Consider the following 22,279-nt stretch of genomic DNA (forward strand, 5'->3'; position numbering starts at 1 on the left):
TCCAAATTCATTTATTCATGAGCTTGTGCACATGCTATTGCTGTGAGATATAGCGACTCATCCACGTGCGAACAATGACAGGTGGAATTTATAGCTTTGTCGGAAAATATAATTAGCATCATATTTCATAATGATTTTGTTGTTGATACATAAATTGTTGGTGTTTTCACAAAAACTTTTAAAAATTTCGTGAATTTTGGTAATCAATATTCCAGATTGGTATGTTTCATTAATTTCTTGAGACATAATTATTATGCCTAAATAACTACGTCCCGATTTAGGAACTAGATTTCCCTTTTTTTGTATATTTACATTTGAATTACTGATATAAAAGTTGAAATAAGTACTAAAATGTAAGCAACTTTTTTTTCCTTTTTTTTTTATGAGCATTGAGAGATTGTTCTCTACGTGAATTTACTGCATGATTACCTATTGAAAACGACTTAGATATATCTCAAATTGAAATAAAACATTTAATTAGGTCCGCTTGGATGCACAGTAATAAAATTTTATAGTGTTTGTATTCGGTACTTTTGATCTATAGATAAAATAGAAAATTTTGTAATGGTAAAAAATGTCACGGCTTCAATTTAAACCATTTGGATCTTCACTGTAAAGTTTCACAAAATTTTAATAATTGAAATTTTGAAATTTAAAATCTGGTCGAGGGTTTAAAATCTTAAACTAGTTTAAAGTTGGTTTTCATTGCATTTTGGACAATTCAAATTTGGGGTAGCGATAGCATCACTTTAATTTGTACTTAGGCACCATTAAGTATTGTGGAGAGAGTGTGTTATGTGCATGACGATTAAAACCCTCCACATGCATTATAGTGTTAGCTAACACATCAATAGCATATAGGCTCTATTTGGATGTCGAAACATATATAGTTATCTAATATTTAATTATTTAAGCACTATGAGGATTTTTCCTGTGACATTGTAAGCTCGTAATTTGATTTTAGCACCTTGGAAGGACTTAATATGTAAGATTTGATAGAATATAAACTTTACCTAAGAGTTTAATTATTTACCAAATTCGAAAGAAACTACCTGAAGGCCAAAAAGGGTATCCTCTCCTAGTTTCACATACAAAATACTAGGAGCATTTTAAATAAATAAATAAAATAGATATATCGAAAGCTGAATAAGACATTCATGCATTCAAACATAATCACAAGGGTGGGCAATATTGTTTCAGTTCATGTACGTAATAGTACTCATTCAGTAGCCCTACATGTTTGGACATCAAAAATTCCAATGATAACTCATCTAATATAAGAATTATTTTATGTGATTGGAAGTAAGAAATTTATTTTTTGCGCCCTTTAAAAATAATGAAGTAATATAATTTATCTATAATATAATTTATTTTATTCTAAAAAAATTTAAAGGCCAAATATGATATTCATTCTAAACATTTGTTCAAATGCCTTACGCACATAACAAATATTGTTTGCTTTTTAAGTAAATCGAAGGAATGTACTGAAAGGAAAATAAGGTTACTCTCAAGGGTTTTGATCAATGAAAATTCACCTTTTTCTCCTTTTCTCTTCTACGAAAAGGCCACGCGAATCACAGAGTTTTTTTTTTTAAACTAAATCAAAGTAAGAATCATGAGATCTAGAGATGCTGATTCTGAATCAGGGTGGTCGATCTATAACCAGTCCCAAGATTTGTGAACAAAACCGTAAACTCTTTCTCCAGAATGGTAGTTAAGCTGAGAGTTTTAGTTATTAAGTCGATAAATATAGATCATCTAAGCAGGATCATAAAAGAGAATATTAAATAAAAATTTAAGCGATCAGACAATAATATTTCAACACTTATATTCTAATAAAAATTTGAATAATATCAAAGTCTGATAAAATTCAAACTCAGAAACTCATGTTCGAATTAAGTAATATAAAATAATTTTCTTATTTTTAAGAAGAATCTAAATTCTTTAGAAAATAATAGTTTTAGAAATTATTATTATTATTATTACTATACATTAAACGCAGATATTATTAATAGGTTCTCAGGTGGCGCGCACATGGACGCACCCACCCACCAATGCGACATGCCAGAGCAGCTTCACATGGCAGTACCCCCGGAATCCACCCCCCACATTATTAGACCTCCTTTGTGGGTCCCACCATAAAAATACAACTCCCTTTATTTTTTATTTATTCTTTTGTTATTTTTATTTAATACTAGTTTAATTGCTGGTGCTTTAGTTCTGCTCTATTGCTGGTGTTGTTGGTGTTGAGAATTCACATCTGAATAATTCAAAATATATTTCAACAATCCGTTCGATTTATTTATGATCTTAAATTGGACGGATTAAGTTAGATACGCGGTATCAATTATTGGGCTGTGTAGGTTTGGATTGAGCTGCAACGTAGAAGAATATTATTGATATACGTACGTCAATTACGTTGTGAAATTTTGCCTGGGAACTGTGTGTAGGATGAAATTTTTGTTATTTTGAGTAATCTTTCGTGTTTGAAAAAACCAAATGCATTTATTTGGTTAAAAAAAAAAAAAAAAATTTGTGCGGTGCACGGTTGTGTACGGATGAACCGGGTCCAGCCGATGAGCTCTCGTCGAGAAAACGTCGCCATCAGATCTGTTCCGAGGTGGTGGACGCAGGCCCATCTCGGCCGTTCGATTCGGTGGACCCGCATCGCCCGGCTCCATCCGTCCGTACGTTACTGCCAGCCGTACCGTCGCGGGCGCGCGGCGGGAAACTCTGTGGGCCCCGCGCCGCGGGGCCCATCGCCTCCGCCGCACGAATTTCGAAGCGCCGATTCCGCGCGCTGGTCCGCCCGGCGATTAATCGCCGCCGCTCATTCCCAAAAAGTAAATAAAAATAAAATAAAAAAGTAAAAATTTTCTGAAATAAATAAATAATAAAAATATGTACCAGGTAGGACCCACATGTCCACTCCGACCGCCACAATCATTCGTGCGCTGAAATTATTTCTCTGCACCTGGTGTATCCAGAAATCTCATGCACCGAAAAATATACTCTATTGATGTTCTAATGAATCAAAAATTATAAAGTTTAGAAATCTAATTATGTATAAATTTAACGGCCCATACAAATTAATCGCATCGAAAGATACTACCATATGTGAATTTACTAGCTAGGTGAGTTTATATTGATTGAATCTAAGTCAAATCAGTCTGTAAATAACAACCAAATTTAGTAAATTTTAAGTGTCGCTTATATATTAGATCTTTTCAAAAGTAGTTGGTTCTTTAAAATATATTTCAAAAAATATTTTTTAGTTTATATGAAAAAATCTCTTTTTTACTTTTAAGATTTTTCATTCATACAACGAAAATTTTTAAAAATATATATAGTTTTTCACAAAAATATTAAATTTTTTAAAATATAATTTTTCATTAGTTTTTGAGCAACCAGACACGCCCTTATTATCATTATTAAAAAAAGAAAATCATGCTCCAAACTTATGAATTTTATAATATATTTCATAAATCAATCTTTGATTTGGATGGCTCTGTGACTTGTATGATGCACCAGGTGCAAGCAATTTTCTCTCCGGGGGCAAATTCACGGGAGTACGGTAACCTCTCTGACACGTGTCACTCTCTGGCGGGGTCGGACCATTCGACCAAGCGAATAATTTGCGGCGCCCCGTGTAGCCCACCCCACCCCCCCAAGCAAAAGGAAACAGCTCTATACACTACTACTCAATTCCCTGTTTTTTATTTTTTTTTATTTTTTTAAATCTCTCTCTCTCTCTCTCTCTCTTTCTTTATCTACTCATCCACTCACACTCAACCTCATAACAATAGAAACATACAACGAACAAGTTAGAGAGAGAGAGAGAGAGAGAGAGAGAGAGAGAGAGAAAGAGAGAGAGAATGGGGAGTGGTTTGGGTTTGGAGGAAACTGAGCTGAGGCTCGGATTGCCGGGGGGCGGCGGTGGCGGAGGCGGAGGCAGAGGCAGCGGGGACGGAGAGCCGACGGGGAGGAATTTCGGGAAGAGAGGGTTTGCACAGACGATCGATCTGAAACTGCAGCTCCAGACCGCGTCTGTCGCGACAGACGCAAGAGAGACAGCAGCGGCATCTGAGGGGACCGCCGCCGCAGCAGCAGCAGCAGCAGCAGCAGAGAAACTCAAGAGATCTCCCTGCAGCCACAAGAACGTGGCTGCTGCATGCAACAGCGCGGATCCCGAGAAGCCACCCGCTCCCAAGTACGTTCCCATATGCATCATCATTTCCTTGGTTTTTGCTTTTGAGTGGTGCATGTTGTAATTATTACTATAAAATGTTAAAGTGAGAACTAAGGGAATCTATCTAAATTATGAATTATTTTGTTCAAATTTTTTAAATTTTTTTTTTTATTTGATTCAATTGACAGCATTTTAATTACAAAAATTAAAATAATTATTTATTTTAATAAATTTATAGTTGTGGGTTTGTATGAAATATATATTAATTAAATTTGTAAAGATAAGTAATGTATTTAAATTTAAAATCAAAATCAAACCGATTAAAAAGTTGGATACTAAAATTAAAATTTTAAAAAATTGAGTACTCAAATTAAAATGTTCTATAGTTCAGAAAAGTTTTATAGATTTTTAACTAAAGGTTATAATAGAAAAAGAATAAATTATCCTTTATTTCGTTTTAGTGCATATATGGTTGTAGTTTCTCGTGTGCTTGTATGCACTTTTCTGTTTTTATTTTTAATTTTTTTTGTGGGGGTGGGGGTGGTTTAGTTTCTGTTTTTTTCTCTTAATTACTAGATAGATATAATATTTTATCAAATATATTTTTTGTTAGCATTAACAAAAGAAGAATGAGAATCTAATATATACACATTATCGTTTATGTGTAACTTATTGATATTTTATTTCTCAAAAAAAAAACTTATTGATATTTTAAGAGCATGTGATCGATATACTAATCTCCAAAAGAGAACGCCAAGAACACCTCCTGTATAGCTAGATCTCTCTCTCTCTCTCTCTCTCTCTCTCTCTCTCTCTCTCTCTCTCTCTTAATGATTTTTTTTTCTTAATTTATTTTTTTAACTTTTTTTTGCCTTCTTAATTAAGTGAAGTTATCAAGAAATTAATCAACATTTATTAGTGGTCAATATTTGGTTGTCGTTAGATGGAACTGCATAAGAAGCTAGCAACAGATGAACAAGATTTATTATGGGTTATTACTCAAAAGGGAAAAAAAAAGGCCATTATTTGATGGTTAATTAACAAATAATTTGTGGGCAAATCTTTTGTTAATTTTGTTCTATGCTAATGAAAAATAAAAAATTCATGTTCATGAGACACTTGTATATAACTAAATATCCATCCTTAGATTTATGAAAGATTTTTTCCTTTTTCCCCCAAGAGATGGCCATATAATTAATTAATTTTGTATTGATTCTGAGGGTGGCAACAAGCCAAACAGATGAAGCCACAAGAACACTATCCTTTTCAAAGGAAAAGCTTAAACAAACTTACCAAAACAAAATTCTTAATTTTCTTAGCTGTATTATTTAATAATAGTGCACGAAATATGTGTATATATATAACTCAACTTTACTTAGTCTTTGATTTGTAAATTGTAACTAGCTATCACAATATATATATACAACAAAAGGAAAACAAAAAAAGAAAAACTAGAAAAAACCATGTACCACATGTATGTATATATAGATTTATATAAAGAAGGTGATTGTTTCAAATATAAACAAGCTTTGTTTCTTATCATTTTCTTTTTCTATGTATCATCGGATGTACTGTAAAATGATCTAATTAACTGTGTCATTAATTATTGGTTAGTTTGCGATGCATTTGTAATTATAAAGTGAAAACAATGAGTTGTACTGGATTTATAATGCTGATCGATAATATTATTGTTTTCTTTTCTTTTTTTTTCATTTGGAAAACTAGGGCACAGGTGGTGGGGTGGCCACCAGTTAGGTCGTTCAGGAAGAACATCATGGCCGTACAATCCGAGAAGGGGAGCAAGGAAGATCATCATCATGGTCAAGGGGAGAACAAGTCCGGCGGCGGCACAACCGCGACAACCGCCATCGCCGCCTTCGTGAAGGTGAGCATGGACGGCGCGCCGTATCTCCGCAAAGTCGACCTCAAGATGTACAAGAGCTATAGGGAGCTCTCCATTGCCCTGGAGAAGATGTTCAGTTCCTTCACCACTGGTAAACTACCGGGCTTGTACCGTTGGCTATTTATTATTGGCTAAAATACGTCTAATTTTTTTTATTCTGTAACAGTAGAATCAGAAAATTATATAATAATTAAGTTGAGTTGATAGACATGACGCTCGGATAGATTCAGTCAAGTCGAAAATCACGTGCGTTGTGGCTGAGCCCTTAAGTGCAATGCATGTATCCTTGCTATAGCTAGCTAGTACCACGGCAATAGCAACAACAATAACAACAAATAATAATGACAAAAATAAAAATAAGAAAAAAAAAAAAGGGGGTACATGCATTACGTACAAATTAATTAATATCTGTATATATATATAGGGGTTTAGAGCAATAAGAGCGGTTCGATCCGCGTCGGCCGACACAAGCCATGCAGTGGCCATGTGATTGCCAGAGTACTGTTGCACCCCACATTGTGGCAATTTTCTTTTTTTCTTTTTTTCTTTTTTTTTTTTGTCTTTTTTGTTTTCTACACCTAGCTATAGACATGTATGTATGGCCATTAATGTAGCATTCCTGTGCCAACCTACTAATTAATGCCTAGAAATATATAATCTAATAATTGATAATAAGTTGTTGTATTAATTAACTCTACTTAAGAGCCTAGTGTGTCATGAAGTAATTGATAAGTTACTCCTACTTTGATACCACTTGTTACGGCGATTCTGATCGATCCAAAACTTCAAAGACGTGATTTAAGCATATATATGCGGGGATATTATTGTTCCTAGTCATATGTATCTTATTGCTTCTTAGTTCGAGTTTATTGGCTTTGATTCTAATTAATAAAGTTGTGGAAATTAAACGTAGGCAATTGTGGGTCACAAGGAATTATGAATGGGAAGGACTTCACTAATGAGAGCAAGGTAATGGATTTATTGAATGGATCCGAGTATGTGCCCACTTATGAGGACAAGGATGGTGATTGGATGCTTGTGGGAGATGTTCCGTGGGAGTATGTATCTCTCTCTCTCTCTCTCTCTCTCTCTCTCTATGTATATATATGTACACACATTTTGAACAAGACAATTAGTAATTAAATTAACTACAAAACTATAATTAGCCATAAAAAAAAAGAAAATAAATTGAAATATTTGAATATTAACTCTAAACTTGTACACTACTGTCTCCAGGATGTTTGTTGAATCATGCAAGCGACTTCGGATAATGAAAGGATCAGAAGCCATTGGACTTGGTTAGTATATATATATGCAATTAATACATCTCCTACACTTGCATAAATTTTTTAGACACAATTCTTAAAACTTGCAAAATTGGTAGCTAGAAGATATTAATGATAATGTATATCTCAATTTTCTTCTCATTTGATCATCTTTAATGCATCACAAGATAAGAACAAATTAATATGCCTTCACATTTTGCTATATATATAATAATCTAATTATAATTCTTAATTTGTTAGCACCAAGGGCAATGGAAAAATGCAAGAACAGGAGTTGATGAAGAAGCGAAAAAAAAAAAAAAATGGTATTTGCACAATCTGTATCTTAATTAATATGCAAGGCATGTGTCTGTATTTTTTCAGTATATATAAAAGTCACTATTAATCTGTCACCATAATAGAATTTCTCATATTTTACTCTTGTTTTTGGTTTTGTGTTTTTTTTTTTTTTTGGGTTTTTTGTTTTTTTTCAGTGGACAAGAAGCAATTAATATTACTTGTTGTCCAGGACTTTGCTGTATGTTTACATTGTTTAATTATCAAATGTGTGTTNCCACATGTTATTATTATCATAGCTGGATGTTGCATGGCTTTATTCCATGAATTAAAATAGGATTCTATCATGCAAGATGTTGCATACTTGGTTGTGCTTTTTGCTCATTTTTTAAAGTAATCAATTGTGCAATAAATAAGATGCACACCCAACTTAAAGAGGGGAACAATCCATGCGCATGGTGATGGGGGAATCAATTTGTATATTCATAAATCAATATGGGCATCTTGTCCTTTATATTTGTTTATTCTAAGCTGTGAAATAGTAGTATCTCCAAATTATTGAGGGTTTATATATATAAAAAAGAAAAGCTTAGAGAACCTATCTGAACTATAGATTATTTTAAATCAACTATCCAATCATTCAATTTATTCAATTTAAATAAAAATACCGTTGACCAACTCAAATCAAATAAATTGAAAGTTCAGCTAATGAAATCAAATTTTTAAAAGATCGAAGAGTGAATTCAAAATGGTTCATAGTTCAAATAAATTCTATACGTTTTCGCGGATACAAAAAGGTGGTCTCACAAGGTGGCTAACTTTGTTAATAGAAAAAATACAGCTTTTCATAAGAATGCTATATATATATATAGGCCTTGAATCTTACTATTGCTAATTAGTGCCTGTTTGGCTCGGCCTCTGATCGAAATGTATATATCCAACACCGAAAAGCAGAAGCAAATGAGGCACGTAGTAAATAAAAATTCAAGAGCTTTTGTTCTTCCAAAAGCATACCTCAGTTGTGAAGTTTATTGCAATGCTTCTTGGAAGAAACATCACTCCAAAAGCACTCTTTTGCAATAAGGCTCCTGCGAAAGAAAATTGGAGTTCCTTCATTTTCTCAGAGTATATATCTTCTTTGTGCTGTGGTTGTGGAAAGCAGGTTCATAAGCCCTAGCACTCCCCCTAAGAACTTCAACATATATATAGCGAGAAGTTCGAAACTCGAGCGCCAAATTTACGCACATATGAAGGCTCGAACTCCGACCTTTATCCCTAGATTACTAGTGATTCCGTAAAATTAAGAAGGTTGAAGGACATAAATAGCTCATAGATGATGTACAAAGTAGTAGTGATCTTGTACCTCTTTGGATATGAAAGGTCGGATGGGAAATTGCCGAATCCTCCATCTTGTACGCTTTACGAATAAATTTCATTTGCACGTGTGCCAGATTCGTCACAGATAGCCTTCGCCAAACACAAAGTGTTTGTGAGCAAAGCATTTTCCTTGTTAACTTCTATTACACTCAGCCAAAGCTCTCAACTGATTTATCTGCCGTTCCGCTCAACTTAGCTGTGAGTTTTCATTATTCACTTGAACACAGCTCGGAATATGATAGATTTACTTGATCAGTCTAGGGGAAGTTTTTCTGACGGGGGTTTTACGAGGTTTTAACTTCAGTGTTCACTGGTAACTCAGACGAAAACAGTGTCGTGATGCATCCAAACAATCATCATTTATTGATGCATCCTTGATAGACAATATATATACATAATAAAAGTACACATGTTTTTCGCTCAAATTGGAAACAAATAAACAGATAGCAAAAAATATTCGATAAGAGCTCTTATTGGAGAGAAATATATTCCAATCACAACAACATGGTTTTCAGTACAGATTAGGGAAAAAAACAAAAAACAGCTTTCGTCCAGAAAGATCACATCAACTCTGGCTCAGAAGTCTACTGACCTGATTACGAGATCTGCATGTTTCTTTGACTTCATGATGAGCTCCGCATTTGGACGGTCGTTATACTCGATCTGATTTCCGTAAAACAACCAACAAGAGAATTTATTGTTTAAGAAGTATATTAAAAATGCTCTTCAAAAACAAAGTATATTAGAGATATAGGAAGAAAATGTGTTCAGAAATGTTTCTATCTTACCCGCCATTTTGCAACGTCGGGTTCCTTCCCTACCAAAGGCAAAACAGAGAATAAGACGCGAATGCAATACACGCGAAACAAGAAACAAGAGTTGCTCTTTGTATAGCACTAACCTGTGGAGATATGCCTGTTGAGAACCCTTTGCATCGCGACATCAATGTCAACATCTATGAACCTACGCATAAGGAGTTCACAACAATTGCATTGACTGATCACAACCCACAGGTGATAAAAAAAATTCACACACAAAATACCATTTAGCAACACGAAAAAACATAAATAAATAACAAGACTGATGAAAATGCATATCAGCAAAATTCCATAACACCAAGTGTAACACTGGTCATTCTTAAGATTCTTTGGAGTCTCCAACTTATTTGTTCAACAAGTTGTAGGTAATACAATTCTCTTCTATTGATAAACATAAATACACTACTATCATATAAAAGCCATGAAACATGAATATGACATAAATTATTGTAATAATAAAGGAAAACATCATTTTGTTTGGTGCATGCCAGAACTGGACTTACCATTTCTCATCAAATAAAGCTGACAAATCTTTCCAAGTGTCTTCTTCCAACAACAAGTAGTTTCCTTCTACAATCACTACTTTGTGCCTGCCAAAAATAAGACGATAACAAGGTAAAGGATTCATATCCACGGACCAGCATGAAGTCATATCGGTATGCTCAGAGTCGACCCTTTCAGGTGAGGAGTAGTCCTTGCATGGGTCATAGAAATTTATGCCGGAAGGTTTTGCAATATATATCTTTTTCCCATTTTGTGAAAGCATATCATCTCTCATCTCCTAAGGAAGTGTAGGAGTAGATTATCCAGGTAAATTATATATAATTCCTCAAAGAACATAAACTTTCCACCGGAAAATTTGTATAAACTTTCCATTGGAAAATTTGTAACCTATTGCCCATTGGTACTCATTTCATATTGATGGTCATTTTAGCCGAAATAATTAATTCGAAAAAAAAAAGGAATAAACCATTTTAGTGAAATAGAACAGGAGGTGCGCTCTTTCTTTCACAGTTATCAACAATCTATGATGTATGGCAAGCATTGTAAGTGGGAGAATTAGAATAAAAGGAGAAGCTCCTAACTTAATCTACTAGAGTTATGCATGTTTCAACACCCATTAAAGCCATCAAAGTATTGAAATATCACCATGCAGTATGAAATAGCCCTTCAGCATAACTAGCAAAAATTAAAACTGAAATACTTCTTGAAGGATAACTGAAAACAGCAAGATTTGAGAACAGTTATATACGATATAGCTCCAGCTTCCAACAAGTACATTTAAAGTTTAAATTATACAATTAAGACCACAAAGATGTTTAACTTACTGGGAACTCACAAAAATATCATTTTCTACAGGATCCCCTACACCATGATCAAATGATGGAGCATAAACTGATCCCTACAAAGTAATCCAATATTATTATTGGAACCTGACAAGTTCCGGAAAAAAAAAATTGCAAAGATCCTAAAGATGTAAAAAGTTTCATTTAATATAACATGACATAAACGATGAAATATCAAGATAACCAGTGAATAAAAGACCCAAAAAACAAAGGTATGGAACTCAAGAAAAATGTAAATTACCTCATTCCTTAAAGTTTGCAGGCATTTAAAAAGCAGCTCTGGATTGAACGTCCAAGGCGCTGAATATATCAGTTTCAGGTTAGTAAGTTTAAGCACCTCAATTGTAATACTAGTCCAAAAGATGTTCCTCACCTCCTCTTCTTGCATGAGCTTCCTTAGGATTCTATAAGAAAAAGTAAAAATATCTATAATAGACCACATAAGCAGCAAGCACTTGACAGTTGATATAGCTAACCGTAATAGAGATTCTAACCTCCATGGCGTCCAGCTGGTAACGATAAAGATGGAAACCATCCATAGGAAGCACCGTAGCGACTTCATCAGGTAGAAGAGTTGAATTAGCTTCAACAAGCTTTTGAGACCAGAGCAAATTTACCCGGCGGATCACTTCAGATGCCAGAGTTGACTTGCCTGCACCAGGTGGACCAGCCAAGCCAACAATATACCTGCCCAAACTTTCACTTTCAGACCCAATGAAAGGATTGCCCTAAAAGCTAGTGGTTGTTTTCAGAATGATCAACATTCATCTAGTGATTAAGTTGAAACAGTTAGGACAAAAAGAGTTTCATAATTTGATCCTCTGTTTCGGAAAATTTTACCTTGATTGTAGCACAGTTTGGAAAACAAACATTTAAATAGTAAGTCATCAAGACAACTCCATGAAATGACAACAATAAAATATAATATTAATAAAAACAATGTACAAAGAAGCAAAAGTAGTACTTCAGAGATTGTATCATTAAACTTTTCTGGTTATGCACATGGTTAAACAGTAGAAGGTAGTAAATTTTACACCTGTAAGTCTATAACACACTTAAAACAATAATGATAACATCTATTGTGGTAAATACATCACATAGAGCACTATAAACCGCTATGATTTTTTTTTTTTTTTTTTTTTGGAGAGATAGGTAGCACGCTACCCGCTTTGTTTATTTCATTTAGAAATAAACTTAGCTAGAAATGTGAATCAACTAGGATTCGAACTTGGGTCTCAGGTACCAACCACCAAGCCCTTTGCCACTTGCTTTAGGGACGGTCGGTAACCGCTATGAAATATTAAGATTGACATTTAGCTATGTTATACGCAAAACAATAATTCCTAAAAATTTTCTCTTCCATTACGATATGATTATCCAACAGAGAAAATGAACTAGAACAATTTATTATACCCAGAACCATTAGTTTGTAGCAGTACAGATAGGGAAACTTACTTTAAATTAAGATCCTCGAACTTTAATGCAGTAGAAAGAAGACGTTCAGCTAAAGCATCATACACCTCCACGATAGTCCTTGAATTTGAAAAGGATTCAGTTTTTTGTTATTCAGAATAAAATTTCAAATTATTCAGCTAAATAATTGTTTGTAACTCATAAGCATGAATACTCGAGCAGCAATCAACCAGAGACCCATCAAGAATCATGTAACAGAACTGATAAAGAAATAAAAAATTGACTTAAAAACCAACAGAAAACATCCTAATCTACAAATTTACTTCAGAGGTACATCTTGTATAAAAATTTCCGTTAGCAATGGAACAACGACAGTAATGATAAAGCAAGAAGTCACATCTCTTGTTGGTGCTATTAGTCACACAACCAACTTCGCCAATATAGGAGATTTTCTTCCCTATAAAAGAATCAATGTATGGTATACCTGCCTTCTAGCACAGGGACTTCTTGTTTCTGATAGCATAGAACCTGGAAAATGGAAGCATGGAAGAATATCATAACAAATTTATTATTATGGCAGATGAAACAAATGAAACTCACCTTCTGGTTCTTTTTCGGCATTGAAGGGGAACAAGTTTGATATAGTCCTTTTCGCGAAGTCTTGATTGAACAACTTAACCCCAAAGAATGATGCCATTTTACATTTCTCTTACGTGCCAAGAACTCTACAAATACAGGAAACTTCTAGTAAAATACATTGTCGAGACATTACTAGAAAATTAAAATCCGAAATATAGTCATTTTTTGTGCAGTTTAGAAGCTACCACAAAATCCGCCTTTAATACTCTAGAAATTGGTATCCCTCATCAATGTAAAAATATGAAAAGAGGGTGGCCAAAAGTCCTCCTTTGCAAATGCAAGGCCAAATAATTCAGACGTGAGAAACATAAATCATTAAAAGGTAAATGGAGCGCTATATTGATAAGAACTAGCAACTTATAAAAGGGACATTTTTAGCACGTAACACTAGGGATTTTTAATTGTAAATATAGGCCTCAGAAACTTTTATTTCTAAAATCAGACCCACTTGTACCACGTCGATGGAAAAGCGGTAAGCCATTTACCAGCTTTAGAATGTAGTAAATCGCCACATTCACATAAAGTATTAATTCGCTAAGTCCGAACTTCGGCAAATGTATGCCGTTTTTAAAAGCGGTAAACGGTTCACCGCCTTATGAGCACCCCAAACAGTTTTGGCATTTTTTAATAAAGCGGTGCTTAATAAGCCACTGCTTTTATGAGCACCCCAAACGGTTTCAATATTTTTGAATAAAGCACTGAACGATTTCCCACATTTTATAAACCGGTGATTCATTCACCAAATGAATCACCACTTTTTTTGTTTCCCTCCGAAGTTGCATAATATATGCCTAATTTTGCAAATAATTTTTTCGAAAGACTATTTTTATAACTATAATGTTTTGTAAGCCTATTTATATAAAAAAAAAAAAAAAAGTTCACTTATAAAGTGCTAGCACCCACCTATTATTAGCATTTTATTGGGCCATTTAGGCCCAAGAAAGCTCAATGTTACTGTTACTTTTGGGGTGTCAAAAAGCTACACCAATTTGGCTCATTGTATCTACTGAGTATAAATTTCCTTACACGAAACTAATGTGATTTTGATACAAATCTATAAAAAACAAAACTTTCTTAGTATTCATTAACAGCTTAAGATCAAATGGCCAACCACATAATAATCCTCATAAAAGCGCCAATAGATCATGAAAAAAAGAGGCATCTTTTTCGTGATAAAAAGAGGGATCTTTTGAGAAGTGCGTGCGTTAATTTATGGCAACAAACATATCAAAATATATAATAAAAAAAAAAAAGAAAAATCATCGACCTAAGGGAAGTATATATGTGTTCTCCCAAACCCTTGCGAAAAAAACATCAAAGAGAAAGAGGAGAGGCGAGAAATCAGGGTTTGATCAGGGATGAGATACCTAACGAAGAAGAACAGGAGAGATTGAATCGCCCTCTTCGATTGAGGAGCGAGAGCTCCATCTTCGCGTGGGGGGCAAAGGAGAGCTCCATCGTTGCGTGCGTGCGATGCCACTCCACTCCACTCTGTTCTCAAGCGACATTAACATAACATGGGTGAAATGTGTGAAAAAGTCCCTGTATTACCCCTATTTTGCGAAATGGTCCCTACAGTATTAGGGGTTTTTTTGCAAATAGCCCCCTGATAAATTTTTTTTCAAAATTAGCCCTGTCAAAAATTTATTTGCAAAAATGGCCATGTTCCTGCCACGCAAGCGCCACATCAGCGCCACGCGGGCGGGGCTAGAGCCAGGTGTTTAAGTTGAACACGGTAAACCGTTCATCGTGTTTAGACACGGTGAACAGTTCACTGTGTCCAATGCAAATACCCCACACTTAGTCATTTTTGGCTAATGGTTGGGTATTTGTATTGGACACGGTGAATAGTTCACCGTGTCCAATATATTATTCACACCCTGACTCGGGTGTGTATAATTCATTGAACACGATGAACCATTCATCGTGTTTGAACACGGTGAACGGTTCACCATGTTCAACTTAAATACCTGGCCCCAGTCCCGCCCGCGTGGCGCTGACGTGGCGCTTGCGTGGCAGGGGCAGGGCCATTTTTGTAAATAAATTTTTGACATGACTAATTTGAAAAAAAAAATTGTCAGAGGGCTATTTGCAAAAAAAGCCCTTAATAACTTCAAAAACTTACCCCCTGAAATTTCACTGCTTCACACTTTGCCCCCTATCATTAAAAAAAATTCTAGATTTTTTTTTTTCCAATAGTTAGGGAATGAATTGCAATACGTGTGAGCTTAAGCAAATATACACCGATACCAAATTGCAATACTGGGATAGAACAGGAAGTGTCCATACATTTTACCCCAACCCATTTTCTTCTTTTCTTTTGTCCTAATCCATTTTATATTGCCAATCCTATTATTGCTTTTTTATGAGATTTTATCGATTCATTACCCAAAAACTGTTAGATTGGAAAAGATACAACACAAGTTTATTTGATCTCACCATTATTTCATTTGAATCATTATCCTGTGAAACTAACTAAATCACTATGGAATGCAAATTCTATCAAATCGTATTGATTTTTCCCTACATATACATCTCTCATCATTTCTCTCTCTCTGAGATTCTTTTCTCTGTTCATATTATTAGGCCTCATCAGTTTGCTCCATTGGTCCAGTTTCCACTTTTCAATTGCTTCAACAAGGATTTTTAAGGTAAAACTATATTAAAAGAAATGCTTTATTCATCTCTTTTCAAACAATAAAATCAAATTAATTCAATTTCACTTTACTATTGTTCCAAACAAAAAGTAGTTTTTTCTCATTGAATCCATTGATTTCTTCTAACCTAAAAGGTCCAACCCAATTATTTTCAGATTTAGTCCTACATAGGATTTTACCACACATAACATGCATTCACAATGTCAGCAGTTCTGCAGATGGATTGGGTTCAGCAAAGTATCAACAGCTTCATTGTAACTGCCCTAAGAGCCCGAGTTTTGTTTCAGCAATCAATACAAGGTACTGCAGTATTTCCTTTTAATCTTTATGATAAAAATTATACATAATTACGTTTTGTAATGCTTTGCTGCACTGTTCTCAGAAGTACTATGATAACAAGAGATGTATTTAAGTTTTGTTCCTCTAGTGGATGTGTAACACAATAAGAACAATATACAAATATGATGAGATCACTGCTACATTCTCAGAGATAAATAATTGATTAAATGAAGAAGTTCAATGAAATCTAATTTTATTCTTAAAGAAAATACTAGTCAATCGGGCTGCAATTTATTCTTCTACAGAGTTCTCAATCCAAATAGCCTTCAGTTTTAAAGACAGCCTAATAGCAGCCCACATGTATTTGCTGATACAACAGACAATCAGAATTAGTCTCAGATAAGGGCATAGGGGTAAGTTAAACACATCACCAACACGCGAAAGATCGTGGTGGATACAATAAGATCGATCGGGATGTATACAATTGTGTTTCATATCTAGCCGTTATCCATCAAGGTGCACAACGCATTGGCTTCTCTTTGCCCTCTTGCACTTCTCATCATCAGCTTGCTGTAACAAAAGGAAAAGAATAATAAGACGGGAAAAAGGGGGCTAAAATAGCCCCAAAAAAAATTTAAAAAAAATGATTCAGGCCCATGCTCGATTTGATGCAAAATACCTGGCTAGCTTATTTGCCATTTCAGTTTGAACCATAAAGCTTAATTTAATAAAGAAAACTCACTAATTATCTAATATTACTGAATCTGATTTGATGCAAACAACTAAATTCCGCCAGCAAAGTTTAAGTTGGTCTAAAAGGCCTAACCAAAGGACTGGTTGTCTTAGTAATATTAAATTACTAGTGACTTCATATATCTACAAAATTTTCTGCCGTCCATGAATAGATGTGCACATAAGCTAACAAATAAAAGAGATTTTTGGACGGCAAAGACCACTAAAGCATTCCAAGGAATTAAAAAGCTTCAGAACTAATCTATTAAAGGGATCAGAGCATAGGAACCAAGCAGCACTCTCACAAAAGTTCAGAAACTATCTCTAGGGAAAATTCGCAGCAGTATTTGCACCCACTAACCTGCTGAAGAAGAAAATGTGGGACTTGAACTCTTTTGGAGCCATCTGCCAAACGTTTGCAAGGTAAATGATTTTCAGGTGAAGCAAACTCATTAAGAACCTGCAAGAAGTAATGGAAATCCAAAAGCAGCTAAGCACTGATTTTAAGTTAATACCAGAAGTAAAGTCTTAATTAGAGAAAAAAAAAGNAAAAAAAAAAAAAAAAAAAAAAAAAAAAAAAACATAGACTGAATAAAGATGAGAGGAATCAGAGATACATCTCTAGACTTTGTTATTCTGATTATCTCCTCGAAGCAAATGAATACATCATTAAGAAAAGCATATGCTGTTATAAGCACAAGTGATGTATCGACAAGTCTCAGCACCATGCAAGTCGGGCCTAAGTAAAAACTACCTGGTTTCTGATTGCTCCGATTAACATATCTTGGCACCCAGAAGCATAAACATTTTTCAAATCCGAGCACTGGAGCAGCAACCTTTCTGCAAATTTTTTTGAAATATTATGAGTTATTATTCAGCTTTATCATATTTTGACCTCAGTGAGAATGTGATTACTAACCTGGATGTAGATTCGTACATGAATTTAGATTGAGATCATTAAGCTCTGGACAATTCAAGTACAAGGCCTGCGATGGGTAGGAAAGAAAATCAGTTCTGTAATAAATAAAGAGTTCTATTGTAAGGGAAGCAGCATAGCTTTCATTTGTATTATGACTCACATCTAAACCCGAGCAACCCCATAAACTGAGCTTCTTCAAATGTGCATGCTTTATAATCAACTTCTGGTAAATAGGCTGTGGTCTCACGGTCGACAATTTTTGGCACCATTTAACCTCTCCATGTTCTTCGCTAGTATGTGATTTGTCTTCTGCGGATTGAGAATTAACAACACATATGCTCATTCCACAGTCTATAAGTTGAAGAAGTGGAAGTTGAGCTGTAGCGAATTGAATCCCACCTAGAAAAAATTTTAAGTGGTGATAAAGTTAGGCAGTGTATTCAGAAGCAAAGATAGATAGATTGGGCCTTTCATTGGCCTTTTTTAAAATTATATTACTTCAGAACAAGAAAACAAGCAAAAACAGCCAGGAATTTGATGCTCACTTGAAGTAATGTTAGGACAAAGAGCAAGGAGAAGTCTTGATAGAGTTTGAGGGAACCCATTGCATATCATTCCAATCCCACTATCACTTATGCTTGATCTGGAGTCGCAAGAAATTCATAAAGTGAACTTCAAGTGGCATTTTAGGAGTCAATTTTTTTGTGGAAATAATGATCTAGCAGTTCTTTTAAAAAAAAGACATACCCACTCAAATCAAGCAACTCTAGGATTGCAAAGGATGAAACTATAGCTGCTACAGATGCATCAGTGATCCCAGATCCCAGAACTAAAGATAGCATGCGTAATCCCCTGATTAAGCAAATATTTTTGTTAAAACCTTGCAGAAATACTTTAGATTGCACATTGCAATGTCATATGAATTATTTACTCCTAAAGGAAAGCACAAATTTAGTACCTCAAGTTAGCACTTGTTAGAGCAATAACAGCTTCATTACAGAGCCGAATAGATGCAATATGAATGTTTCTCAATCTCGGACAGGTGCGGCCCAGGCTGTCCATCATGATAACAAGGTCGGTAGAATCATTTTCTTGTCGTGCAAAATCAAGAGAAATCTCTTTCAGATTTGGACAGTTGATAACCTATATATGAAGCTCAATCATGAGAATGCAGGAAGGAAAAAAGTAAATTTCTGCGGCCATTAGATGATGGAAAATGTGGAGAGAAGAGAATATACTGATTTTGAGAGGCAATAGAGATCTGACAACCAGATAGTGGACAGGCTTGACGAGGACAAGTTTAAGAAACCAAGATTCGTGCACCCTTCCAATTTGATCATCGAAAGAGAGCGCTTATCAGAAACAAACCGGCATAGTTCATCACTGCAAGATAACCCATTAAAATGAAAGATTAATTTTTAATTAGGCACTTGTGCTACTAATGCTACATATGACCTTCAAAAACAAGATCAATATTGTTTCAAGCATCATTATGTCAAACAACATCAATATTTTAATTTGGATTACTTCAAACTTCTTGGAGATAATTGCCAGAAAAAAGCAAAGACTCAAACTTAAGACCTGCGATAAGATTACTTTCATGTATCATTAATATTTCCCGCAAGCCTCTTATATGAAACAGGAAACAAGATAGAGCCATCAGAATAGATCCAAATAACAACATTATATTCACTATTAACATTTAATCTCAAATGAGTAATTAAAAAAACAAAGAAGATCAAATAAGGTTAGAAGGAATGGGCATACCCAGTCAACCTATTGACTGCATTGTCGCCTAAGCTGATCTCAAAGGCTTTTAAACTAGGGCAAGAGAATGCAACACAAGCCAGCAATGTAGCATCAACATCACTGCAAAAAAAAGGAAGAGAGGAAAGATATGTTAGATCAAATTTTTCTGAATTCTATTGAAACTCAAAGATCCAGATCCACTCTTTAATTCACTTTCATGAGAATAAAAATGCATATTTGAAATGATTAAGATATTTTACAATGTTCCATTCACCTTTCCTTAATCAGATTAGCTAAGGAAGCAAAATCTAGTTAGATCAACTTCACTGTAGTACATATTGCCTAAACAAAAAGGAAAAAAGAATTATCTTTGTTAAAAATAAGAAAATTATTTGTGAAAAGGGAGTAAAAACAAAATAAAAAAAAATTGATCAAATTTCCAAAATGAAAACGTGAGAACACATAGCAGATCTACCATCTCATGGATGATCTCACTTCTGCGGCCAATTTTTAACAATTAAAAAACCAAAAAATAGAAAAGTACCAGCAATGAAAAACTCAAAAGAATGAGATTAGAAAAAGGGGATTAAAAAACTAAGGATGAAATAGTGAAGATGATATGTAACGCATCATCAGAAGCCTGGAAAAAGTAAATAAAATGACCAGATCTAACAATTTTCAAGTATAAAAAACCAATTAAAATGGATAATCAAAGTAAAAGACCATCAAAAGGCCTATTGATCTGAAGACCCTCGATGCCTTAAATTACAAAATACCAAAACTTCAGATCCAAATCAAATACATGAAACTAAAAGAGAAAAAGATCAAAATCCACCAATTTCTCAGCATCAACATCAACTTTCACCTTCATATTATCTTGTAATACTTGATCGACCAATAAATCGGTACTGAAAATTTCAAAGGCTTAGGTTTTATATTTGATCTCCATTTTATCACATATAGGTCGACAATTACTTCTCCAAAATGCATTGTTTCAATCCATCAACAAAACTTCTTCCAAAAGCACTCACGAGTTCAGAACCAACACCATAAGATGAGGAGCATGAGCTCTTCCCGTAATTGGGCCACTAATTTACACCTCAGTGCCATATTTTAGTACAATTTGCGTAAAAATTCCATCTTTATCATAGTTTTTTATTCATTTCCGCTTATTTTTTTAGTTCGTAAATGGCATCCTCCTTCCGATCAAGGAAACGCCCTAACCTTTCCATCCTCAAAGTGAGCCGGGCCAACGCGGCACACTTATGCAGCACCGATCCGACGAACCCGATCTGTGACCTCGGCGAAACCCTAACCCTAAGTTCCTCCGCCGACCTCCACACCCTCCGCACGCACTCTCTCCACCCCCTGCACACCGCCGCCGCCCCCATCAGCTCCTTCGGCGAGAGCCGCCGCAGCACCTCCGCCATGCACGACACCGGGAGGACCACCGCGCCGCCCATCACCACCACCGCCTCCTCCCGCCCCTCCTCCTCGTCCTCCGGCCCCACCACCGACTCCGGCGGCGCCGCCACCTCCTCCGGCGTCGGCGCGGCGGAGATCCGGTCGTCGTCGAAGGAGAGGGCGCGGCGGAGGCGGGAGTCGGAGCGCGGGGGGAGGGCGGGGCCGTCGGCGGCGGAGCACACGTGGCCCTTCTTGGGGAGCCCACAGCGGCCGCAGTTGTAGTTCCCGCGCTTCTTCTGCGGCTGGCGCTTCGCCGCAGCGGTGGCATCCTCGGCGATCATGGTGCCGAAGCTAGGGTTAGGGTTAGGGTTAGGGTTAGGGTTTGCTCGCGGAGAGAGAGAGAGAGAAATGGTGGATATTGCGGAGGGTTAGAAATAAGAAGCGGGAAGCGAGATGGAGGCGGGGAAGGGGAGTGTCGGAAAAAGACGCGGGAGATTAGACTTCGTTTCGCGCCTTCCTATTTCACGTGCTCAGTTGGAAATCACTTCCCTGAACCCCGTTCACCTTTACACCTCCTACGCCGCCCTTCATCAGCCTCTTAAACTGTTAAGATTACGGTGTATGATGAAACGAACGGCCGACGATGAACGGTGCACGAATCGTACGGATAAACCGTGGTCAGGGAAATAATTTGTACGGTAAAGAACGAGCGTGCTGTGAAATTACTGAATTGCCCTTCACTTTTTCGATGTACAGGGGTAGGGGTCCCACCTCGCCTGAGCTTTTGCATGTGCGACTACGCGTGCCGCTCATGAGTACATCCCTCGAAATTTATTTCAATTTTTAAAAAATTCTAATTTTGTTACTTAATTTTCTTATTCATATCTTCTTTTTGTAATTTGACAGTGTTTATAATAAATAATAAAATCTTCTATTACTAATCAAAAAGTTATATATCCTAATCAGAATTTAAAATTTTGTTTTAAACAGTTTGACTGAATATTTTATAGCTTGATTAAATTTTCTATAATTTCTATAGTCTCTTTAAGATATAATTTACTTCTAAATTATCCAATCCTTTATGAGATATTTTGAACTAAAAAATAATGCAAAGTTAGGTGGTAAAATCAAGGAGCATAAAGTGTAGTCACATTTTAAATGCAAATACAATTTCCTATAAATTTTTACCTTGAGGTTGGTGTTAGGTTAATTGGGCCATCATTCTGTTCTTTGGATTAAAATTAAACTACATCAAGTGATGTTTGAAAAGGAAGGAGACTGGTTGGACAGAA

The 22,279-nt window shown here is 35.5% G+C and overlaps 3 protein-coding genes across 8 annotated transcripts; 1 reads left to right on the forward strand and 2 right to left on the reverse strand.

Moving 5' to 3' along the window:
- Positions 3,753-7,885, forward strand: LOC109712321 (auxin-responsive protein IAA30-like). The gene is made up of 5 exons (XM_020235821.1): positions 3,753-4,210; positions 5,915-6,183; positions 7,006-7,150; positions 7,329-7,390; positions 7,619-7,885. The coding sequence occupies exons 1-5, from the start codon at positions 3,876-3,878 to the stop codon at positions 7,654-7,656; spliced, it is 849 nt and encodes a 282-aa protein (XP_020091410.1). The 5' UTR covers positions 3,753-3,875; the 3' UTR covers positions 7,657-7,885.
- LOC109713441 (putative uridine kinase C227.14) lies at positions 8,393-14,763 on the reverse strand. Of its 5 annotated transcripts, none has more exons than XM_020237523.1 (14): positions 14,615-14,763; positions 13,209-13,333; positions 13,093-13,136; positions 12,651-12,728; positions 11,690-11,882; positions 11,569-11,599; positions 11,437-11,495; positions 11,178-11,251; positions 10,353-10,439; positions 9,933-9,994; positions 9,820-9,848; positions 9,624-9,694; positions 9,018-9,121; positions 8,393-8,742 (listed from the first exon to the last, which is right to left on the reverse strand). In XM_020237523.1, the coding sequence occupies exons 1-14, from the start codon at positions 14,703-14,705 to the stop codon at positions 8,639-8,641; spliced, it is 1,152 nt and encodes a 383-aa protein (XP_020093112.1). In that variant the 5' UTR covers positions 14,706-14,763; the 3' UTR covers positions 8,393-8,638. The 5 variants fall into 5 exon arrangements, with proteins under 5 accessions (XP_020093112.1, XP_020093115.1, XP_020093113.1 ...); XM_020237526.1 differs by having other exon boundaries at positions 13,097-13,136; positions 14,615-14,749; XM_020237524.1 differs by lacking the exon at positions 8,393-8,742 and adding an exon at positions 8,877-8,929.
- On the reverse strand, positions 16,412-21,462 carry LOC109712698 (F-box/LRR-repeat protein 17). Of its 2 annotated transcripts, XM_020236433.1 has the most exons (12): positions 20,808-21,462; positions 19,602-19,703; positions 19,073-19,217; positions 18,793-18,977; positions 18,582-18,686; positions 18,380-18,477; positions 17,995-18,233; positions 17,835-17,901; positions 17,670-17,755; positions 17,277-17,375; positions 16,666-16,753; positions 16,412-16,550 (listed from the first exon to the last, which is right to left on the reverse strand). In XM_020236433.1, exons 1-11 carry the CDS (start codon positions 21,326-21,328, stop codon positions 16,688-16,690), a joined length of 1,713 nt encoding a protein of 570 aa, XP_020092022.1. In that variant the 5' UTR covers positions 21,329-21,462; the 3' UTR covers positions 16,412-16,550; positions 16,666-16,687. The 2 variants fall into 2 exon arrangements, with proteins under 2 accessions (XP_020092022.1, XP_020092021.1); XM_020236432.1 differs by having other exon boundaries at positions 16,412-16,753.

The sequence above is a fragment of the Ananas comosus genome, linkage group 7 (assembly GCF_001540865.1).
Source record: "Ananas comosus cultivar F153 linkage group 7, ASM154086v1, whole genome shotgun sequence".
Taxonomy (NCBI): domain Eukaryota; kingdom Viridiplantae; phylum Streptophyta; class Magnoliopsida; order Poales; family Bromeliaceae; genus Ananas; species Ananas comosus.

Bases quoted from the DNA above. Each gene is read 5' to 3' on its own strand.
- LOC109713441 (XM_020237523.1), bottom strand. From the start codon at position 14,705: ATGGAGCTCTCCTTTGCCCCCCACGCGAAGATGGAGCTCTCGCTCCTC. The intron at 11,496-11,568 runs GTGAGGAACATC...TGATATATTCAG, and splicing joins AGCTCATGCAAGAAGAGGAG to CGCCTTGGACGTTCAATCCA. The intron at 11,252-11,436 runs GTAATTTACATT...ATTACTTTGTAG, and splicing joins TGCAAACTTTAAGGAATGAG to GGATCAGTTTATGCTCCATC.
- LOC109712321 (XM_020235821.1), top strand. From the start codon at position 3,876: ATGGGGAGTGGTTTGGGTTTGGAGGAAACTGAGCTGAGGCTCGGATTG. The intron at 6,184-7,005 runs GTAAACTACCGG...AATTAAACGTAG, and splicing joins GTTCAGTTCCTTCACCACTG to GCAATTGTGGGTCACAAGGA. The intron at 7,151-7,328 runs GTATGTATCTCT...TACTGTCTCCAG, and splicing joins GTGGGAGATGTTCCGTGGGA to GATGTTTGTTGAATCATGCA.
- LOC109712698 (XM_020236433.1), bottom strand. From the start codon at position 21,328: ATGATCGCCGAGGATGCCACCGCTGCGGCGAAGCGCCAGCCGCAGAAG. The intron at 18,978-19,072 runs GTATATTCTCTT...CTTCATATATAG, and splicing joins TCTATTGCCTCTCAAAATCA to GTTATCAACTGTCCAAATCT. The intron at 17,756-17,834 runs GTTAGTAATCAC...AAAAATTTGCAG, and splicing joins ATGTACGAATCTACATCCAG to AAAGGTTGCTGCTCCAGTGC.